This window comes from Populus trichocarpa, chromosome 12 (assembly GCF_000002775.5).
Source record: "Populus trichocarpa isolate Nisqually-1 chromosome 12, P.trichocarpa_v4.1, whole genome shotgun sequence".
Lineage (NCBI taxonomy): Eukaryota > Viridiplantae > Streptophyta > Magnoliopsida > Malpighiales > Salicaceae > Populus > Populus trichocarpa.
In genome coordinates, this window is record NC_037296.2 from 11842254 (window position 1) to 11861430 (window position 19177).

At 34.5% G+C, this 19177-nt stretch overlaps 2 protein-coding genes across 3 annotated transcripts; both read left to right on the forward strand.

Annotated features, from left to right (window-relative positions):
• Nucleotides 1–9479: 9479 nt before the first annotated feature.
• LOC7484457 (glyceraldehyde-3-phosphate dehydrogenase 2, cytosolic) lies at nucleotides 9480–12794 on the forward strand. The gene is made up of 12 exons (XM_002318078.4): nucleotides 9480–9758; nucleotides 9871–9894; nucleotides 9993–10093; nucleotides 10175–10290; nucleotides 10385–10484; nucleotides 11135–11281; nucleotides 11361–11421; nucleotides 11540–11637; nucleotides 11743–11885; nucleotides 12072–12155; nucleotides 12283–12372; nucleotides 12522–12794. The coding sequence occupies exons 1-12, from the start codon at nucleotides 9755–9757 to the stop codon at nucleotides 12568–12570; spliced, it is 1017 nt and encodes a 338-aa protein (XP_002318114.1). The 5' UTR covers nucleotides 9480–9754; the 3' UTR covers nucleotides 12571–12794.
• A 2008-nt stretch (nucleotides 12795–14802) lies between these two features.
• On the forward strand, nucleotides 14803–18842 carry LOC7484458 (uncharacterized). 2 transcript variants are annotated; one of them, XM_002318079.4, is made up of 8 exons: nucleotides 14805–15482; nucleotides 16462–16629; nucleotides 16838–16936; nucleotides 17086–17187; nucleotides 17300–17401; nucleotides 17687–17824; nucleotides 17922–18242; nucleotides 18438–18842. In XM_002318079.4, the coding sequence occupies exons 1-8, from the start codon at nucleotides 15015–15017 to the stop codon at nucleotides 18726–18728; spliced, it is 1689 nt and encodes a 562-aa protein (XP_002318115.3). In that variant the 5' UTR covers nucleotides 14805–15014; the 3' UTR covers nucleotides 18729–18842. The 2 variants fall into 2 exon arrangements, with proteins under 2 accessions (XP_052301714.1, XP_002318115.3); XM_052445754.1 differs by lacking the exon at nucleotides 16838–16936 and having other exon boundaries at nucleotides 14803–15482.
• The last annotated feature ends 335 nt before the right edge of the window (nucleotides 18843–19177 follow it).

Consider the following 19177-nt stretch of genomic DNA (forward strand, 5'->3'; position numbering starts at 1 on the left):
AAAATCAAATTATAATCAGAATAATAACATTCAAAGACTGAAATTTGGTTTTGAATATAAGTGATGTGTCATAAATAACAATCAAACGGGACAAGGTTTATTGTTAACATTAAACAATCTAACAAGTTCTTGCCTACTTGAGCTAAGAATTCAAGTCAGAAAATTATTTACGTGGTAGTTTAGTGATAAGAGTTTGGGACTAAAAGATTTGCTTCCTTTATGGTTTTAGGTTCGAGCCCTGTGGTTGCTCATATGATAGCCATTAGAGGCTTATATGGTCGTTAACTTCAGGGCCCGTGGGATTAGTTGAGGTGCGTGTAAAATGACCCGGACACCCATGTTAAACTTAAAAAAAAAAAAATCAAATCAGAAACAAAATGAAACACCAAAACACTCTAGTTGGCTAGTGGTAGTGGCGTCTAGCCAACCCATGATCACATGACAATCCTTTTTATCATCCTCCATGCCACGGAAAACTATTCATCTTGGAGAAAATATGTTGTTTTTGATGGTAATGACAGAAGAAAAGTGTCACCAAACAAGAACCAAAATCAAAATGGCTATAAAGACCGATTCTTGGGATGTATCTCTGTTTGATTTGCTTGGTTCACATGTTTCTATCGCTATCCCAGTGTGTTTTATTTAAATTGAAAATGTGAAAAGCGATATTCGTTTGTGTTTTTGTTGATAAGGAAGCATAAATTAGAGGGGGGATCATGATAGAGCCTCGATAAACTTACAAATGTTTCTATTTGTAAAAATACTTTTGAAAATTTTTTATTTTATTTTTTATTTTAAATTAATATTGTTTTTATATTTTCAGATCATTTTAATATATTAATATTAAAAATAATTTTTAAAAAATAAAAAATAAAATATTATTTTGATGTATTTATAAATAAAAAGCACTTTGAAAAGCAACCACAATCATATTTTTAAATAGAATAAAGTCAATTACCAGCACACAACTATTTAGCGTAATTATAAAACTCAAGTCTGGCTCGATGGATTGACATGCATAGAGCTGGATTTAAAAAAATACAATTTAAAATTTACTTAGTTGATTTAAAAGGGTTAACTTGTAATTTAATTAAAATTTGATTTATTTTTTTTAAATTAAAATAATATTATTTTAAATCTTTTAAAATAATAAAATAATTTTATTTTAATTTATTAGAGTTAGTCGGCGCCATCCTATAACCCTGATATTAGATTGAGTTATATGCTTGGATGACTTCAAAGACTTCAAAACTATGAATTATGGGTCCACAAAAGAGTAATTAGATTGTGGTCTAAGTATATAGTCAATATTAGATAGGTGGTCTGCTTTTTGTCGCAGGCCGGTTTATTTTTTTTTAACATATAAAAGATATTAAAACAATGTAAATGTTCTTGAAAGAAAATAGTTTTTGAGATTTTCATCATTCACTAGAATAGATTTAATAAGCTCAATTAATTTAATAATATAATTATAAAAAAATTAGATAATAAATAAAAAAACCAACAATAATTTAATACAAATGATAAATACTTGTCAATATTATGAAAATATATTTTTATAATATTCTTAAAATGTTTCAATAATCTTATTTGTTAACAAAAAAAAAATTAAATAAGAGCGGGATAATTACATTGAAAGAAAAATGAAAAATAAAAATTCAATTTCCAACAAGTAAAATGTTGAATGAAAAAATTAAAAAGAAAACAATTTTAAGAAAAAAAAATTGACTTAAGTCTATTGTGAGATCAGAATAATCCCGTGAAAAATAGACCGAATAAAATTAAGAAACTTAATTATCAAATCAACTTGATATCGAAGGGATAAATTGAAGAAGAAAAATTATATAAAGAAAACAATGGAAAGAAAGTTTGATTTAACCCTGCTGAACCTACTGAATCTATAACCCCGGACATGATATCGAGATAATTTTATAAAAATAAGGGTTTAAAAAAATAACGAATACTAACTTTCATCAAGCCAAAAAAGATACCAACTTCCATCAAATTTAATGTTGAAGAATAAAATTAAAAAATAAAAAAAAAATTAAAAAAGTTAAGTTAACCCGATCTAATCTCAAAACTCATGACACAAATTATAAAATTGGATTATAGCATAAAAGAGTAAAAGACAAACCCGGAAATAATAAATAATATCCATGCAATGGATACTCAAAAATTAATGAATATCATACAAATGTTTAGATTTTTTTTAATAAATAATAAATATAATATAAATATAATAAAACCCGATTTGTGAACACTAATTGAATCCTCGAGATTCCAAAAATCTAAATACCAAATGCCCTCCGTAATGTTATTGTGGAGACGTTTTTCGGATTAATTCCCTCCATAATATTACTATATTAACACATTTAATTCACATAATTTTAGTTTCAGAGTATGAGAACATTTAATCTGAAAATACCATCATCATCGAGGAAAACAAAATCACTTGGAGCACGTGAATCACTTTTCTAAAGTATTTTGTTTACGCGGCTGTAAGTGTTTTTTAAAAAATTTAATTTTTTTATATTTTTAAATTATTTTTATTTATTAATATCAAAAATAAATTTTAAAAAATAAAAAATATATTATTTTAATATATTTTCAAGCGAAAAACACCTTACAAAACAACCGCTATCACAGTGTAAAGGATATAAACCATCCACTCAATACAAGTTGACTAGTTCAGCTTGTAAACCGGCAACAATAATTCAAAAGAGTTATTTATCCTTTATCCTTAGCTGATGTAACAAACTTTGTAATTTGCATACATGTATTTAAATAGTAATAAGCATACTGAATAAAACATCAAGCAAATTATCTCAATTCATCTATTTTTTCATGGTATCAGAGCCTTTACTCTAACGAGATTAATTCTATCTTCTTCTCTTCTCTTCTCTTCATTTTTCTATTTTCTCCATGGCTGATCACAACAATTCCACACCAGCAACCCCTACGATTACCACCTCATCCACTGATCCTCCCATTCCTCTTATTGCTCTTACCAGTGGTCAACTTCCTCTAAAACTTACTCATTTAAATTATCTTTCCTGGCGTGCTCAATTTAATTCTCTTCTCTTCGGATATGATCTGCAAGGCTTCATTGATGGAACCCATCCTTGCCCTGATCGCACCTCTGCCACCTTCTCTCCATGGATGCGCCAAGATCAATTATTGTTGCATGCCATCCGTATTTCAGTCTTTGACTCCATTGCTCCTCTTATTGCATCCACTACAGCCTTAAAAGAGGCATGGGACAAACTTACTCGTCTCTATGCCAGCCGTTCTCGGTCACGTGTCATGAGTCTTAAGGAACGTCTTGTTCGTCCTCGTGATTCCAGCTCTCTCAATGAATATCTTCGTTCTATTAAAACCATTGCTGATGAATTGGCACTCACTGATACCCCTGTTTCTGATGATGATATCACCATTGTTATTCTTAATGGTGTTGGTCATGAATTCAAAGAACTCACAGCAAGTATTCGTGCTCGGGAACACCCCATCTCTTATGAAGAACTTCATCATAAATTAATTGATTACGAGGCATATCTTAAAAGAGAGGATTTACGGTCAACTTCATTAGTTTTGTCTACCAATACTACTCAGCGATATAATTCGCATCGTGGCCATTAGTCCACTTGGTCATCCAATCGCAAAACTGTATTACCACATCACTTTCATCCTCAATCCTCATGGTCAACTTCTCGTCAGTTTTCTTCTACTTAACAGGCTTCTCCCTGGCAATATCGCAATAACTATCAAAGACGTGGCTACAGAGGTGTTTGTCAATTCTGTGACCAACAAGGTCATAGTACAAAGCAATGTTCACGAGCAAAGGGTCTCCTTGCTCCCTTACCTACTGCTCACTGCACCACCACAAACACTGCACCTAGACAACCTTGGCTCCTGGATTCTGCTGCCACCAATCATGTCACCTCTGATCTTCACAACCTTTCCCTTCACTCACCCTATGATGGTCCTGATTCTATTCTCATTGGTGATGGTACAGGTTTGCGTATCTCTCATTCTGGTTCCACTACACTCTCTCCTTTCATTATCTCTAATGTTCTCTGTGTTCCTTTAATTCAAAAAAATCTGGTGTCTGTGTCTTAATTTTGTAAACAACATCTAACTTCCATTGAATTCTTTCCCTCTCATTTTTCTGTGAAGGACCTATGCACGGGGCAGACTCTTCTTCAAGGCCCGAATAAGAATGATATTTATGAATGGCCTCTAACTGTGCCTGTGCAACCATCTGCTATGGTTGGTGTTAAAACATCAGTGAATGAGTGGCACAAAAGGCTCGGTCATCCCTCTTCTCGTACACTTCAATCTCTTCTCCAGAAATTTTATTTACCTGTCTCATCCAAAAATATGTGTTCAACATTGTGTTCATCTTGCCAATGCAATAAAAGTCACAAGCTTCCATTTACAGTGTCGTCTCTTACAAGTCATGGACCTCTTGAAATCATTTTCACTGATATTTGGGGTCCTGCCTCTGTTGAATCCATTGATCAAAACAAATATTTTGTTATTTTTGTGGATCATTTCACTAAATATATTTGGCTTTATCCTATTAAATACAAGTCTGATGTCTTTACTATTTTTCCAACATTCAAAAATCTTGTAGAAAACTACTTCAAAACCAAAATCATTTCCATTTATTCAGACGGTGGGGGTGAGTTTCAAAAACTCAAACCTTTTTTAGCAAAATTTGGCATCTCTCATCTCATGACACCACCTCATACACCTCAACATAATGGCATTGCCAAACGTCATCATCGTCATATCATTAAGACCGGTCTAACTCTTCTTCATCAGTCGAATCTTCCTCTTAAATTTTGGTCTCATGCCTTCCAAACAACCACTTACCTTATAAATCATCTTCCCACACCTATTTTAAATAATCGCTCTCCCTTTCACGCTCTTTTTGGTGACATTCCAAACCATTCCAAACTTTGTATTTTTGGTTGTTTATGTTTTCCTTGGTTACGTTCATACAACCATCACAAGCTTGAACCTCGTTCCCGTCCTTGTATTTTCCTAGGCTATTCCCTCACCCAAAGTGCATACAAATGTTTTGATCCATCAAAAAATCATATTTTTCTATCCCGTCATGTGGTCTTTGATGAAACCATTTTTCCATACCTCTCCTCCGCCCAGCACCCCCCTTCCATTCCTAATTCTTCTCCTCCATCAGATGACTTGTCTCCCATCCATGTTCCACTCATCACTGGACCCATGCACCACCAACCATCGCAATTGCCCACTACAGTCTCATGCATAGCTCCACGGTCTCCAACGATTTCATCTTCTTCGGGCACTGAAGCTACTACCACAATGGTCCCTCCTCACATCCTCTCATCCCTACAACCTACAAATACATCCATTCCCATTAATACCTCATCATCACACCTCAACCGAACACACAACATGGTTACTCGATCCCAAAATGGCATTGTTAGACCAAACCGTCAACTTAATGCCACCACCAAACATAAACTCTCTGACACAGAAGAACCATCGTGTGCTTCACAAGCTCTTCGTGACCCAAAATGACGCGCTGCCATGTTAGATGAATTCAATGCCTTACTACATAATGGCACGTGGGATCTTGTCCCTCCCTCTTCATCTCCAAACTTGGTTGGTTGTAAGTGGGTTTTCAGAATCAAACGCAACTCTGATGGCATAGTTGATCGTTATAAAGCACGTTTAGTTGCGAAAGGTTTTCACAAATGGCCAGGCATTGACTATAAAGAAACTTTCAGTCCTGTCATCAAGCCCACAACTATCCGAATTGTTCTAAGCCTTGCTGTTACCAATGGGTGGCCACTTCGTCAACTGGATATCAATAATGCATTTCTTCATGGTACACTGTCTGAAGCAGTGTTTATGTCTCAGCCTCCAGGTTTTACTGATTCCCATTTTTCCACTCATGTATGCCAACTTCGTAAAGCCTTTTATGGTCTCAGACAAGCCCCAGGGCCTGGTATCATGAGCTTCGCTCTTTCTTGCTATCTTATGGTTCACAAATGCAGTTTCTGATCCATCTCTGTTTATCTATAATCACAATGCACAGCTCATATATTTTCTGGTGTACATTGATGATTTAGTTGTCACTGGCAATGATCCTTCTTCCATCAATAGCTTCATCGCAGCTATATTAACAAAATTCTCAGTAAAGGATCTCGACTTACTGCATTATTTCTTTGGTATTGAAGTGCTTCCCACCCCCTTAGGTCTGTTTCTCTCACGGCACAAATATATTCGTGATCTCTTGGTTCGCACACGCATGGAAGGTGCTAAAGAAGTTGGCACTCCTCTAATTACCACTGGCTCTCTTGTTCTTAAAGATGGTACACCTCCTGCAAATGCCACTGAATATAGGAGTGTCGTTGAGGCATTGCAATACTTAAATCTTACTCGCCCAGATATATCTTTCGTTGTCAACAAGCTATTCCAATTCATGCATTGCCCCACTGAATCCCACTGGATTGCCATTAAACGTCTGCTGCGATATCTTAAAGGCACTATATTTCACGGTCTACATCTTCACAGGCATCGAAATCTTTCCTTACATGCGTTTTCTGATGCTGATTGGGCTGGAAATCTAGATGATCGAACTTCAACCACTACTTATGTGATCTTTCTGGGTGGCAATCCTATCTCATGGAGTTCCAAGAAACAGAGGTCTGTTGCACGGTCTTCCACCGAAGCTGAGTATAGGGCCATTGCTACAACAGCTGCAGAACTTGCATGGATTCAATCTTTCCTGACAGAACTCCAATTTCCTCTCTCATGCATACCGGTTATATATAGTGATAACATTGGTGCTAATTATGTTTGTGGCAACCCAGTGTTTCACTCTCGCATGAAGCATATTGCTATTGATTTTCACTTTGTTTGTGACAAAGTGGCTCACGGTTCTCTACGTGTCTCCCATGTCGCTACTGCTGATAAGCTTGCCGATGCTCTAACAAAGTCTCTGTCCAGACAACGTCTCTCCTTTCTACTGTCCAAGATTGGTATCTCCAATGGGAGCTCCATCTTGCGGGGGCGTGTAAAGGATATACACCATCCACTCAATACAAGTTGACTAGTTCAGCTTGTAAACCGGCAACAATAATTCAAAAGAGTTAATTATCCTTTATCCTTAGCTGATGTAACAAACCTTGTAATCTACAGACATGTATTAATTTATAAAAATAACCTAAATTTATTTATAAAGTGTTTTTTTTAAAAAAAAAATTATATATTTAGATTATTTTTATATATTAATATCAAAAATAAATTTTAAAAAATAAAAAATATATTATTTTAATATATTTTCAAGCGAAAAACACTTTGCAAAACACGCTATCACACTATCAAACATTATCTTAATTTATAAAAATAACCTAACTTTATTTATAAAAAGAATTATATAATTATAAACTTTTGGCGATAATTCTGTGAGCATAAAATTTCTTTTGATAAATTAATAAGTTAATAAAAATCACGTCATAAATCACGGGGAAAAAAGTCATGGAAAGATTTTATGAGTCCAGGTTTGCTAGCTTCCTCTTCAAAATGCGCACGCACACACCGTCGATCATACTGCCTCACCGGGCCATGGATCGACCCCAAGCCCGCTTAGGTCCATGACCTTATGGGCCTTCACCGTACATTGATGTAGAGTGGAAAGAAATCAGGCGGTCCACATATCATCCACCTAGATTCTCGTGCCCGTCAAAAATTGACGTGGCCCATGATATAGTCCACAAATAGTGACGTGGCCACCAATCACCCCTCAGCTTTTTCTTAATGGACATAAACAAAAGTCGTTCCCTTGGAAACATGACACCACTCCTGTACCACTTGACTTTTTGTTATCGACAACAGCCGCTTTGAAGATCACGTTATCTTCACTCAGATCAACGGCTAAAATTAACCTCAACGTCTCACTATACCTAACAATCAAATCTAACCGTGTATAAAAACAAGATCAGCATGACCCATTAAAGACATGGATCTCATGAGAGTTTGACCAAACTCATCCTCCCATTTTTAAATTTGGTCAAATAGATCCACGTACTTCATTTGTTTTTTCAATTTGAACCCTTAACGTTAAATTTAAATTCAAATCAATTCTTCTAGCTAAATAGTTACTAAAACAATTAAAAGACATGAGATTGATAATAGTGAAAAAGGTTGATATTATTTTAATTGCTTAGTTAATATATTCATGTCGTAGCTATACTTTTTGCTCAAGATAAGGTCGTGGATTCGATCAATATTAAGAGACTAATCTTTTTTATTTATAGATGATTAGGTTAATTCGTTAGTTTAATTTTTTAGTTAACAAATCCGTGTAATAGCATAATGGTTACCACATGTGATTTAAGGTGAAGTTAAATGTTTGGTCCATGTTATTAGTAAAAAAAAAAAATTTAATCATATCATTTAATATAATTTATTTATTTATTTTTATCATTATATATTTTTTATCTTTTACTCCCCATCATTCTAATATGAGGTTTTTAACTGTTTTTTTTATTTTATATTTTAATATAAGATTTTTATTTAATTTTATCTTGTAGTGTTAAGTTGATTTTTTCTTTGAACTTGCTCAATAAATAAGGTTATGATGAAAAAACTCCCATATAATTTAATTTAAAATTCATATTAATTAAATAGTCAGATTTGAATTTTTCAAGTTTAAACTATTATACCAATATCACAACAACACCAAAAAAATTCAATAATATAGATATTATTTTTTTATTTAATTTTTTTTAATCTAAACCACAACGAGAACATGGTAAATTTAAAAATAGCTTTAATTTGAGGACACAAATTTGTTAATGAAGGAACCTGTATAGAATGGAATAGATAACATTCTAATACAATGTTTTGCAACTCTTTTATTTCGATAAAAAAAAATGGCTAGAGTTTACATATCATATGTACAGTAGCAAAAATTATAACTTATAGTTTACATTAATTCATTCTAAGTGATTTATGCTTTAGAATACAATAACACATTGACACATACACTTATATAAAATAAACACATAGAAACTTAATTATCAACAAAACTATATTAAGTATGAATAAATCAGACTTAATACCATCAGATTTTGTTAGAGATAGAAAATATATATCTGAAGCATAGTTTTTAAATCCCAACTTAAGGTCATGGTCACAAGTCTTGACCGGATCATTCTAAGTCAATTTCCAATATTTTTTATAAATAAAATGATATTATTTTTATTTTAAAAAATAAATAATCAATAAGTTGTAATTAAATTTTTGATCAGGCTGGGTTACCTGGTCATCCAGCTTTTTTACCAAGTCATTCAAGTTTTATTTTTTTTTATTTTTTTTTAAATTCAGCTTTTCAGCCTGATTTTGACCCTGATGAACTCAAGCTGTGTTCTAAAACTACCATATAAAGTAATATAAAATCTCTTTCAATTTATTCCTGTGCACTTGGAATGTAAAAGCCTAAAAGGTGGCCAACTCTCCTTGGAGGAACTAATTTAACAAAAAGAAAACATATATATTGAGTTTAATAAATCCCAAAACTCAAGGGATCACAACTGAATTTAGTCAACAGTCACCGGCTACTTCGGGACCTCGGGTACCCGGTTGGCTCTCTTTTTATACTTGCAAGAGAGCCTCGCTCCTATCGCCCACTACCTCACTTGTATCTCCTCACTGACTCCAACTCTCATACTGTTTCTCAGCGTGTCTCGGCTTCTCTAGAATCATGGGTAAGTGATCCTGTGTTTCTGCCGTTCCATCGTTGCTTTTTTTTAAATTTGCTACCTTTTTCCACGATGACCTTCAGATCTGATTTTTTTTTTTCCTTTTGTTGATGTTCAGGAAAGATCAAGATTGGAATCAACGGTAATAAATCTGTTATTAACTTAACTTAACTTGATTTGATTAGATTAGATTATGTTTTGATCTGATCTGATCTGATCTGATATAAATGAAAAATTCAGGATTTGGAAGAATTGGAAGGTTGGTAGCTAGAGTAGCTTTACAGAGAGATGATGTTGAACTTGTTGCTGTCAACGATCCCTTCATCACCACCGATTACATGGTACTACTCTGTTTTTCTTCTTCTCGTGTCTGATTTTGTGTGTTCGTATTTCTGGATCTGATGTATTCTTGCTGTTTGCAGACATATATGTTTAAGTATGATACAGTTCATGGTCAATGGAAACATCATGAGCTTAAGGTTAAGGATTCTAAGACACTTCTCTTCGGAGAGAAGTCTGTTACTGTTTTTGGTGTCAGGTATGATTGTCTTCTTCTCCTTTCCTTTTCCTGTTGATATTCTAGTCAATAATTTTGATTGGTAGAGTTGATATGGTCTTTTTAAAATTTGTAGGAACCCAGAGGAGATCCCATGGGGTGAGACCGGAGCTGATTATATTGTGGAGTCGACTGGAGTTTTCACTGATAAGGATAAGGCTGCTGCTCACTTGAAGGTATATTTCTCAACTTTTTAATTTTTTTGTGCCCTTTTCTTATACTTGATGGGATGTATTTTTTATGGTTTCTGTGTTTTGGTTTATTATGGGTTTACTTTAATTAGTTTTTGTGTTTTGGATTCGAGTTGGTGTTGGTGTATCAGTCTTGTGGTTCCTAGATTTGATGCGTATGAATATCTTACTAAATAAGCTTTGAAGTGCCCTTTTAGGTGGGTTTAGATGATGATGAGTGTAAGAAGTGACCGCTTTTTTGTTAATCATGCATATTTGTGCCTATTGTATTTGTCACGGCTGGAGTCACTTTTCTTACTGATTATAGTTTTTTATTTGCAATTGAGTTTGCATTGGTTCTGAAATGCCTCCTTGGTTGATGTCGTGCTAATCAGCTGTGTAATTGTGCTAGTTATTTGTAGAGTTTTTGGTTGCATGGTGGCTTCACAATTAGGTGGTGTTTGGAGTTGTGGTAGAGGTTGCTTTTAAAAGTGTTTTTTTGCTTGGAAATGCATCATAATAAAGTTTTCAGTTTTTAAAATCTAATTTTGACATCAGCACATCAAAATGATCAGAAACACCAAGAAAAAATAATTTGACTATGCAGTGATGTTTAATTGTCTTTTATATTTAAGTGGGTTAATTTTGTTTAACAGGGTGGAGCTAAGAAAGTCATCATCTCAGCCCCAAGCAAGGATGCTCCTATGTTTGTTATGGGTGTTAATGAGAAGAGTTACACACCGGATCTTAACATTGTATCCAATGCTAGTTGCACTACCAACTGCCTTGCTCCCCTTGCTAAGGTCTGGTAATTGCCTACTTGGTCATTGCACATGTTATGTAAATTATGGGAGCCTTATAACTGACTCATTAAAATTGCAGGTCATTCATGACAGATTTGGCATCATTGAGGGACTTATGACCACTGTTCACTCTATTACAGGTATGGCTCTTCCTCTTTTTTCTTTTCTTTTTTTTGGAAAAAAAGAGGAAAAACCATCTAGTGAGTAGTGGATGTATGCACATTATTCTTACAATTCTTCTACCTGACACTGATCCAGCTACCCAGAAAACTGTTGATGGGCCCTCTTCAAAGGACTGGAGAGGTGGAAGAGCTGCTTCATTCAATATCATTCCTAGCAGCACAGGAGCTGCAAAGGTAAGGACCATATGGAGTTCTACACAAGTTTGTTGTTCAGCTGCTGACTCTGAAGGCTTCACTTTCCTTTGTGTTAACTATATACAATTTCCCCCCTCATTTCAGGCTGTGGGGAAGGTGCTACCTGCTTTGAATGGCAAGCTGACAGGAATGGCTTTCCGTGTTCCTACTGTTGATGTCTCTGTTGTGGACCTCACAGTGAGACTTGAGAAGGGAGCTTCATACGAAGATATTAAAGCTGCAATCAAGTGAGTTCTATTAAGATTTAGTCCAGAACCTATAGGAGAAACTATTCTGTAATGTATGATATAGGTTAATCGTGTGCGTACACAAGCTTTGGGGATGTATGGTGTTAAATCAAACTGTTCAAACTTTCCAATTTTTGATTCTTGATATCTTCTTCCAGATTTTAACTTTGTTCATCTTTTAAACAGGGAGGAGTCCGAGGGAAAGATGAAGGGAATCTTAGGGTACACCGACGAAGATTTGGTTTCAACCGACTTCATTGGTGACAACCGGTAAGAATATATGTAAATCCTAGACATTCAGACCTTTTATTTCCTAGCTACGATGAAGTTGATGTGTTAGTGTTGTGTGTTATGGAGGTTGCTTGTGGAATATGACCAATTGGTTTGATGTTTACAGGTCAAGTATCTTTGATGCCAAAGCTGGAATTGCTTTGAACGATAACTATGTGAAACTCGTTGCGTGGTATGACAATGAGTGGGGATACAGGTAATTTCGATAATATTTCTTTCATTACCTAGCTATATAGTTACTGGATGTTCTTTCCTTTGATTGGAGAAGAAGGGCGCCTTTCTTCTTTGCTTGTTGAGCATTAATAACTGCAATGTCACGCATCTTTCTCTTGATAATTTTTGCAGCACTCGCGTGGTTGACTTGATCACCTACATTGCATCTGTTTCTGAATGAAGTCGCAACATGATGGAGCTGCTGCACGCGCTTCCACATGCCTGCCTGGTTGTGGTGTTGGTTTTGTGTCATGTTAAGAGTGAATAAAATTGTTTCAAGACAGCAATGCTATGAGCTTTGTAATGTCAGCAAGATTCTGTTAGTTTTTAGGTTTGGCTTCTCCGTTGTACCCCGAGGAACTTTAAATTCATCACAACCGGATTTTAAATATTTTTGCCTTTCTAGTATTGCGATTAAGGTGTTTCTGCCGCCCTCCTGTACCCTAATCCGTTGTTGACCCCTTTTGCGGTTAAAATGAGTAATCCGGATGTAAAATTTGGCCTTGTGGCACGCTAAAACACAGTTTTTGCCGCAAATATCGCACCTGGTAAGATGTGGCGATGACAAAGCAAAGTCTGATGATGGATGGGGTAGCTTAATACGATCGGTTCTAAAACTAAGGGTATGTTTGGGAATATTGTGTAGTGTAAATTTCTTTAAATTTTGAAATTTTTTTTAAATGGAAATTTTGATGTTAAAAATAATTTAAAAAAATAAAATAAATTTATTTTGATATATTTTTAAATAAAAAACATTTTAAATCATTAATATCATAATTTTAAACACGTTGGTGATTTTGACCTTTCCTCACTGTCATAATTTTAAATATATTGGTTAACGTGGATGTTTAAACTGATTTTTATGTATTTTAATTAATTCTATGGATTTTAAAGTTAACACTCATATAAATTTTTAAATTTATGATTATTAAAGAACAAATATAAGACTAAAGCTATTACTCAATGATATTTTATTTTGAAGTGATCGGAGAGAAGGGAGATTGTGTGTCTGTTTCATACGGGGCGTGGCCGTGGAAAGAAGAAACGTCCGCTTCAGACACGGTGTGTGTTGGCCAACGCATAAACTAGAGCTGGACGTGTCAGAGCGCTTGGCATTTGGAGGCCCGGGGGAGTTTGACACGGAGACATCCTTCAAGACCCCAGCTGGGACTGTGTTTTTACAAGAGAGACAGTGATAAACCCAATGATTTATACGGTCAACATCATGGGAAAAAATAATAATATACAGAACACTGTGATGTTGCAATGTCTTTTACTGACACAACTGTTTTTGGACATTTCTACCCTTCAGCAATGAACATGGAATCTTTTCTTTATTCATAAAAAAAAAAAAACATTCTTCGACGCTTTTTGTAGAATAAAAATTTACAAGCTTTTATTGTCGATCGTAATTCAGACAACAGTAAATAATTCAAGATTTTATCCATAAATTGAAGAGCTTTTTCCAACAATAGCAAATGCTTTTTTTTTCTTTCTAAACTATCATAATTAAAAAAATAATTTACAAACTAATATATTAAACAAACACGACTTGAAACATGAAAATAAATTTCACATGATTTTTTTTTATCAAATACATGTAACAAACACGTCAACAATTAAGATTTTTTTTACGGCGGGCACATAAAATACACATGGTAGCACATCAAAATTTCTTGTGACTAACATATGTGTTACAAGCGTTAGCTTGTAAGGAAGTTTGTTGCTTTTAGGTGGTGCATATGAGTCACCTCCTACTCTAAAAATAGTATTTTTAGTATTTATAAATTCATTTCGTCAAGATTTTTTTAATTATATTATAAATAAAGATAACAATTTAAAATATGTACATTATAATAGCTTTAACATTTACAGTTTAAAAAGATAGAAAGATAGGTTTAAGAAAACAAAATATATTATTTAATTTTACTCTTTAGTATCGATCATAGAAGCTTTTCTTTATTTATAAAAAAATTTATTTCGAAAGCTTTTGTAAAATAAAATTTAGAAGCTTTTATTCTCAATCATAATTCAGACAATAGTAAATAATTGAAATTTTTATCTATGATCTATATTTTAAAGAAAAGTTTTTTACTGATCTTCAATTCTCAATTATCTTTTTAATTTCATTTATTTTCTATATTCATCTACTTTCTATATTATAAATATCCAATAATAATAAGTATCATAAATTTTTTCATATTTCATAGCCATAAGAAAAAAAATAGAAAAGAGAACTGTAGCTACTAAATATACTGTGAGCAAAATAATTTTTTCTAAAAACAAATTTCCTTATATATACCAGCAAATTTATGAGTGTCAAATTCCAAGTTTAAAACACAATACTAAATTACCACACTACCCTTGCCCAACTTTACTACCAATCATACCTAACATAGTTTTTAACATCCGGAAATTTTCAAATTTCTTCAAAATTTTCGATCTCTCCGCCAATACCACCAACTGAACCCCTCACTCTCTCTCTCTCTCTCTACAGCTCCGCCCTCTGCCATCATCCCCTCCTCGTGATTCTGCTCACATTATCCTCTCCGAAATGCCAAACATAGTAATTTTCTTCTGGTCAAACCTAAAGTAATTTTTAACTTTCTCCGTTGGATTAAAAAAATGGCAACCTCGGCGTTCAAATCCACGACAAAGAGAGCACCAATCGGCAACGACAAGAACGACGGGCCGTCTGCCTCTGCTCACCGGCGGTCAAGGAGTCTCAGCCGGTTCTCCCGACCTATTCCATCCAACTTCTCCGACGATGCTCCGGTGCCGTCGAGAGGGAGGTTCGTGAACACGGAGAGAGGATCGGGAGTCCCGGATATGAGTCTTGACGATCTCGCTATTCAGTTGTTCAGTTCAGGTGATCGAGGGAGGTCTTCGGGTTTTAGAAGTGGTGACGTCAGCGATGGGGAGAGAGTTGTGAGTGGGTCCCAAAGGAGAGGGAGGTCTGTGTCGAGGCAAGACAGTGAAAGTAATAGTAACAGTAAGAGTTACAGTGGTGGTGCGAAGGGGAATTCAGACGGTAATAATTCGAGGAGAAGACGTTCTGTTTCTGTGGTTAGATATCAAATTAGTGATTCTGAGGTAAAAATAAAAAAATATGGATTTTTTTAATTATTGTTATTAATTTCTCAATAGTAAATTGTTCTTTTTTAGTGAAAAGATAGGTAGCTTTTTGAATGTGGGGATGGATGTGGGATTTACCTTTGCTGTTTAATAATCATGACAAGAAACTGAGAAAGTAGTGAATTGCTAAATATGGATAGGAAATAGCATTCATGATCACTTTTGTACTTTCTCACTAACGAAGCATCTGCAGTGGAGCCCGTGATGAGATCGCTCTAACATTTTGGGATTTTAAATATTATTTCTTATGAATGATCTTGGATATTTTTAGTTCTATTGTTACTTATTGTTACTTACAGAGGTTTTGATTATGGTAAGAGCTGTTAATTATAATTGTTTTTTAAAGAATTTTTTTTTGTTTAAAATTATATTAAAATAATATTTATTTTATTTTTTAAATTTTATTTTTAATATTAATGTATCACATTGATTGAAAATACACTAAAAAAATTAATTTAAAGAAAAAAAATTATTTATTTTTAAAATATTTTTAAAACGCAAAAAAAAAAAACAAGTTCCAAGTAGAGCTCTTTCAGATCTTGTTTGCTGCAGTAAATGACTAAATTGGATTCTTTCGTCAGGTGACTGGATTTGAATGTGTAGGCTTCTATAGAAGGGGTAATTTGTTGAACTAGGTTGTATTGAGAAACCGATTAAGAGTTGAATAAATTTTATCCATGTTTGTTCTTTTACTGTGTAGGATTTCTTAATTTTCGTTTATTATTTATGGTTGCTTACCAAACTCCACATTTAAGAGTTAATTAATGCCCTTACTTGGAGTGTCATATGTTCAAAGCGTGAGAAAATGTAATTCTTCTGAGATTGATGCAGAAATTAGTGAATATATTAGCTTCTATACTTGGAAAATGATTTAGGCACAAATTAGTCAATGACTTTCTTTTCTAATATTTCTACATTATTTTCTTGGCAATGTCAGAGTGATCTAGATCATTCTCAGAATTCAAGAAATCATGCTAATCCGAGGCGTCACAGTAATGGAAACAACCAGGTCCCTTTATCAAATAAGACACTGGCTTCAAATCATAGACCTGGACTGAGAAGGTCTCTTAGCCAGAAAGATTTAAAGTATCATGATGGCTACTCGGTAAGCCTTATATCTATGCAAGCTATGTTAATCATTTCTTCTGCATGTTGTTGAATCCTGTTTTATATCTGATAGGCTGACAATCTGGTACATTGCCTGGTCTGTCACATTCACATGCACATATACACATTTGCTGTTGTTTTAATATTCTTTCACAACCTTTTCATATTGAGTTGCTGCAAGACTGGATTAAACTTTGCCCTTTCAGAGCCATTCATCAAGCCTAACTGATGATGAAGGAAAGGATGCTTCTTCCAATAAACACGGATTTGAGAGAACGATAAGGACAGTTTATGCACAGAAGAAGGTTGGATATGATTTTTGGAAATGATAACCGTGCAATGAGTGCTGTTTCAGTGTCCCTCCCTCTCTATCTCTGTGTGTGTTTTTCTGTATGAGTAGGTGTCCTCTTCTCTTAAAATCAGTCACTTATTGGCCATTCTTTTCACCTTTTAGGCAGAGCATCCCACCGGTGAGGATATGAATAGTGGGCTGTATGAAGCAATGAGAAAAGAACTTAGGCATGCAGTTGAAGAGATCAAGATGGAGCTTGAACATGTCTGTTTTTGTGTATCTCGTGAACTTGATTTAATTGTCTATATTATATATTACATGTGCATCCTTGTTTTGGTTTGTCTGATACTTATCTGGTTCCTTGAAATTGATGCAGTCTAGGGGAAAAACAAATGCAGACTGCTTGCAATCTGGAAAGTCTAATGTTTTTCAGGCTGGTTCTACTATCAGAAGGAATCATGCAGCAAAATCAGAACAGGTAAGAACGACTAATTACAATCTTTCTGTTTTTGTCAATTTATCCCATGGCATAATATTCTTAATTTGATTGCTAGTATTGCCAACAAGCAAAAGAGTGTCTTCTCACCTGTCTTCTTTCATTTGGCTTTCTTGGAACTTATTATTGATTTAGGAATGAAACCTTGATTACTTCCAAGTTACCTTTTTGACACATGTTAGAAAGACTTGTTAGAGAACTGGTTAAGTTGCTATTTCAACTGGCGTTTCAAGATGACCTGTTCATATATGGATGTTGTATTAACAGTCCGAGAAGCGTAAACAAGACCTATTAGCAAAACTACTGTTGGAGGAGCAACATGGTAGAGATATCTCGAAGATTGTGAAAGAATTGCTTTCTGATCCGAAGAACACTGTGGTAGAAAAGCCATCACGAGCCCGAAAGGTACATAGTCCTCTCTTCCGTGCTCATACACAGTTTGAGATGTGTATATTGTTCTTGGGTAAATTTGTTTATAAAGATTTCAATTTGCGGTGTTCAGAGGAGTAATGACAGAAGTAGGATGTCTAAACGATTGACTGAAGAGGCAGAGAAATACTTTGAGGACTTCATTACAAATGTTGAAGATACAGATATTTCATCTTTGGATGGGGAGAGGAGTGATACAAGCTCAACCTTGGGAGGAATAACAAAGACAGAAACTTTTCGAAGCCCAGTGATATCCAAGTCTCGACCTGTAGAAATGGATGGGGTTGCTCTGCCCTGGTTACAATGGGAAACTTCTAATGATGCTTCTCCTCTATCCATAAAAAATAAGGAGCTACCATCAACTCCAAAAAGTAATTTATGGGATGCTGTACAGGTAATCTATGGCCCATTTTTCTTCCAAGCAGATCTAAGACCTTGGAAGAATTAGCTTACCCATTCCTAGATTATCTTGCTTAGCAAATCCACACTATGTTTCTTGTTCCCTTTTCATCATGCATTATATGAATCTATCATTACCTTTTTTGTTACCCTGTGTGGGTAAATGAATTGCATGTCAATTTCCACTCAGGAAGCAACGCCTGTTCAAGATTTAAGCATGCACTCCATCAGTAGCCATGGAAGCTGGAGCCCAGGACTTGCAGATGGCCATTCAACAAATATTAACGAACTTGAAGGGACTAAATTTGGAGAACTTGAAAGCTACAAAAGCCAAATTTTGTCCGGAAGAACAAGGTCACAGTTTGATGTTGACGAGTATCTGAAGCGTCCAAGTGATGAAGATTTTCTCTTTGAAAGATGGAAGCAACAACAGAGAATTCATTCAGGTGGTCTCCTGCTCTGTAACCAAATGTTTTTCTAGCTGTGATCTTCAATTTATTCTTGAAGTTCATTTTCGCCAAACTCTAAACCACATTGAACTCTTTGTATAGACATTTTGATCTACAAATCTTCTTAAGGTAGCTGTTGATCTTCATCTTTTGGTCCTAAATCCTTGTTACAATGTCCTTGTAAAAATATCGTTTGAATCTCCTGCACAGGGAAATCTTATCAGATGGCACCGAATATGCAGCCAGATAATTTTAGTTTAAATCACGTATGCTGATAACCCAGAGAAGCAAATTTGAGTTGAAAAACTCTTGTTTTTAGGTTCATACCCTTGACATTGTTGACACCTTGTAGACAGTTAATTTATTGCGAGTATTCATTCATGTTATCGGAAGTTATTATCCGGTTTCGGTATAGCGAGGGAGAGTGTTTTAAATATTGTTTTTAAAATAGTTTTTGTTTTAAAATATATTAAAATGATAT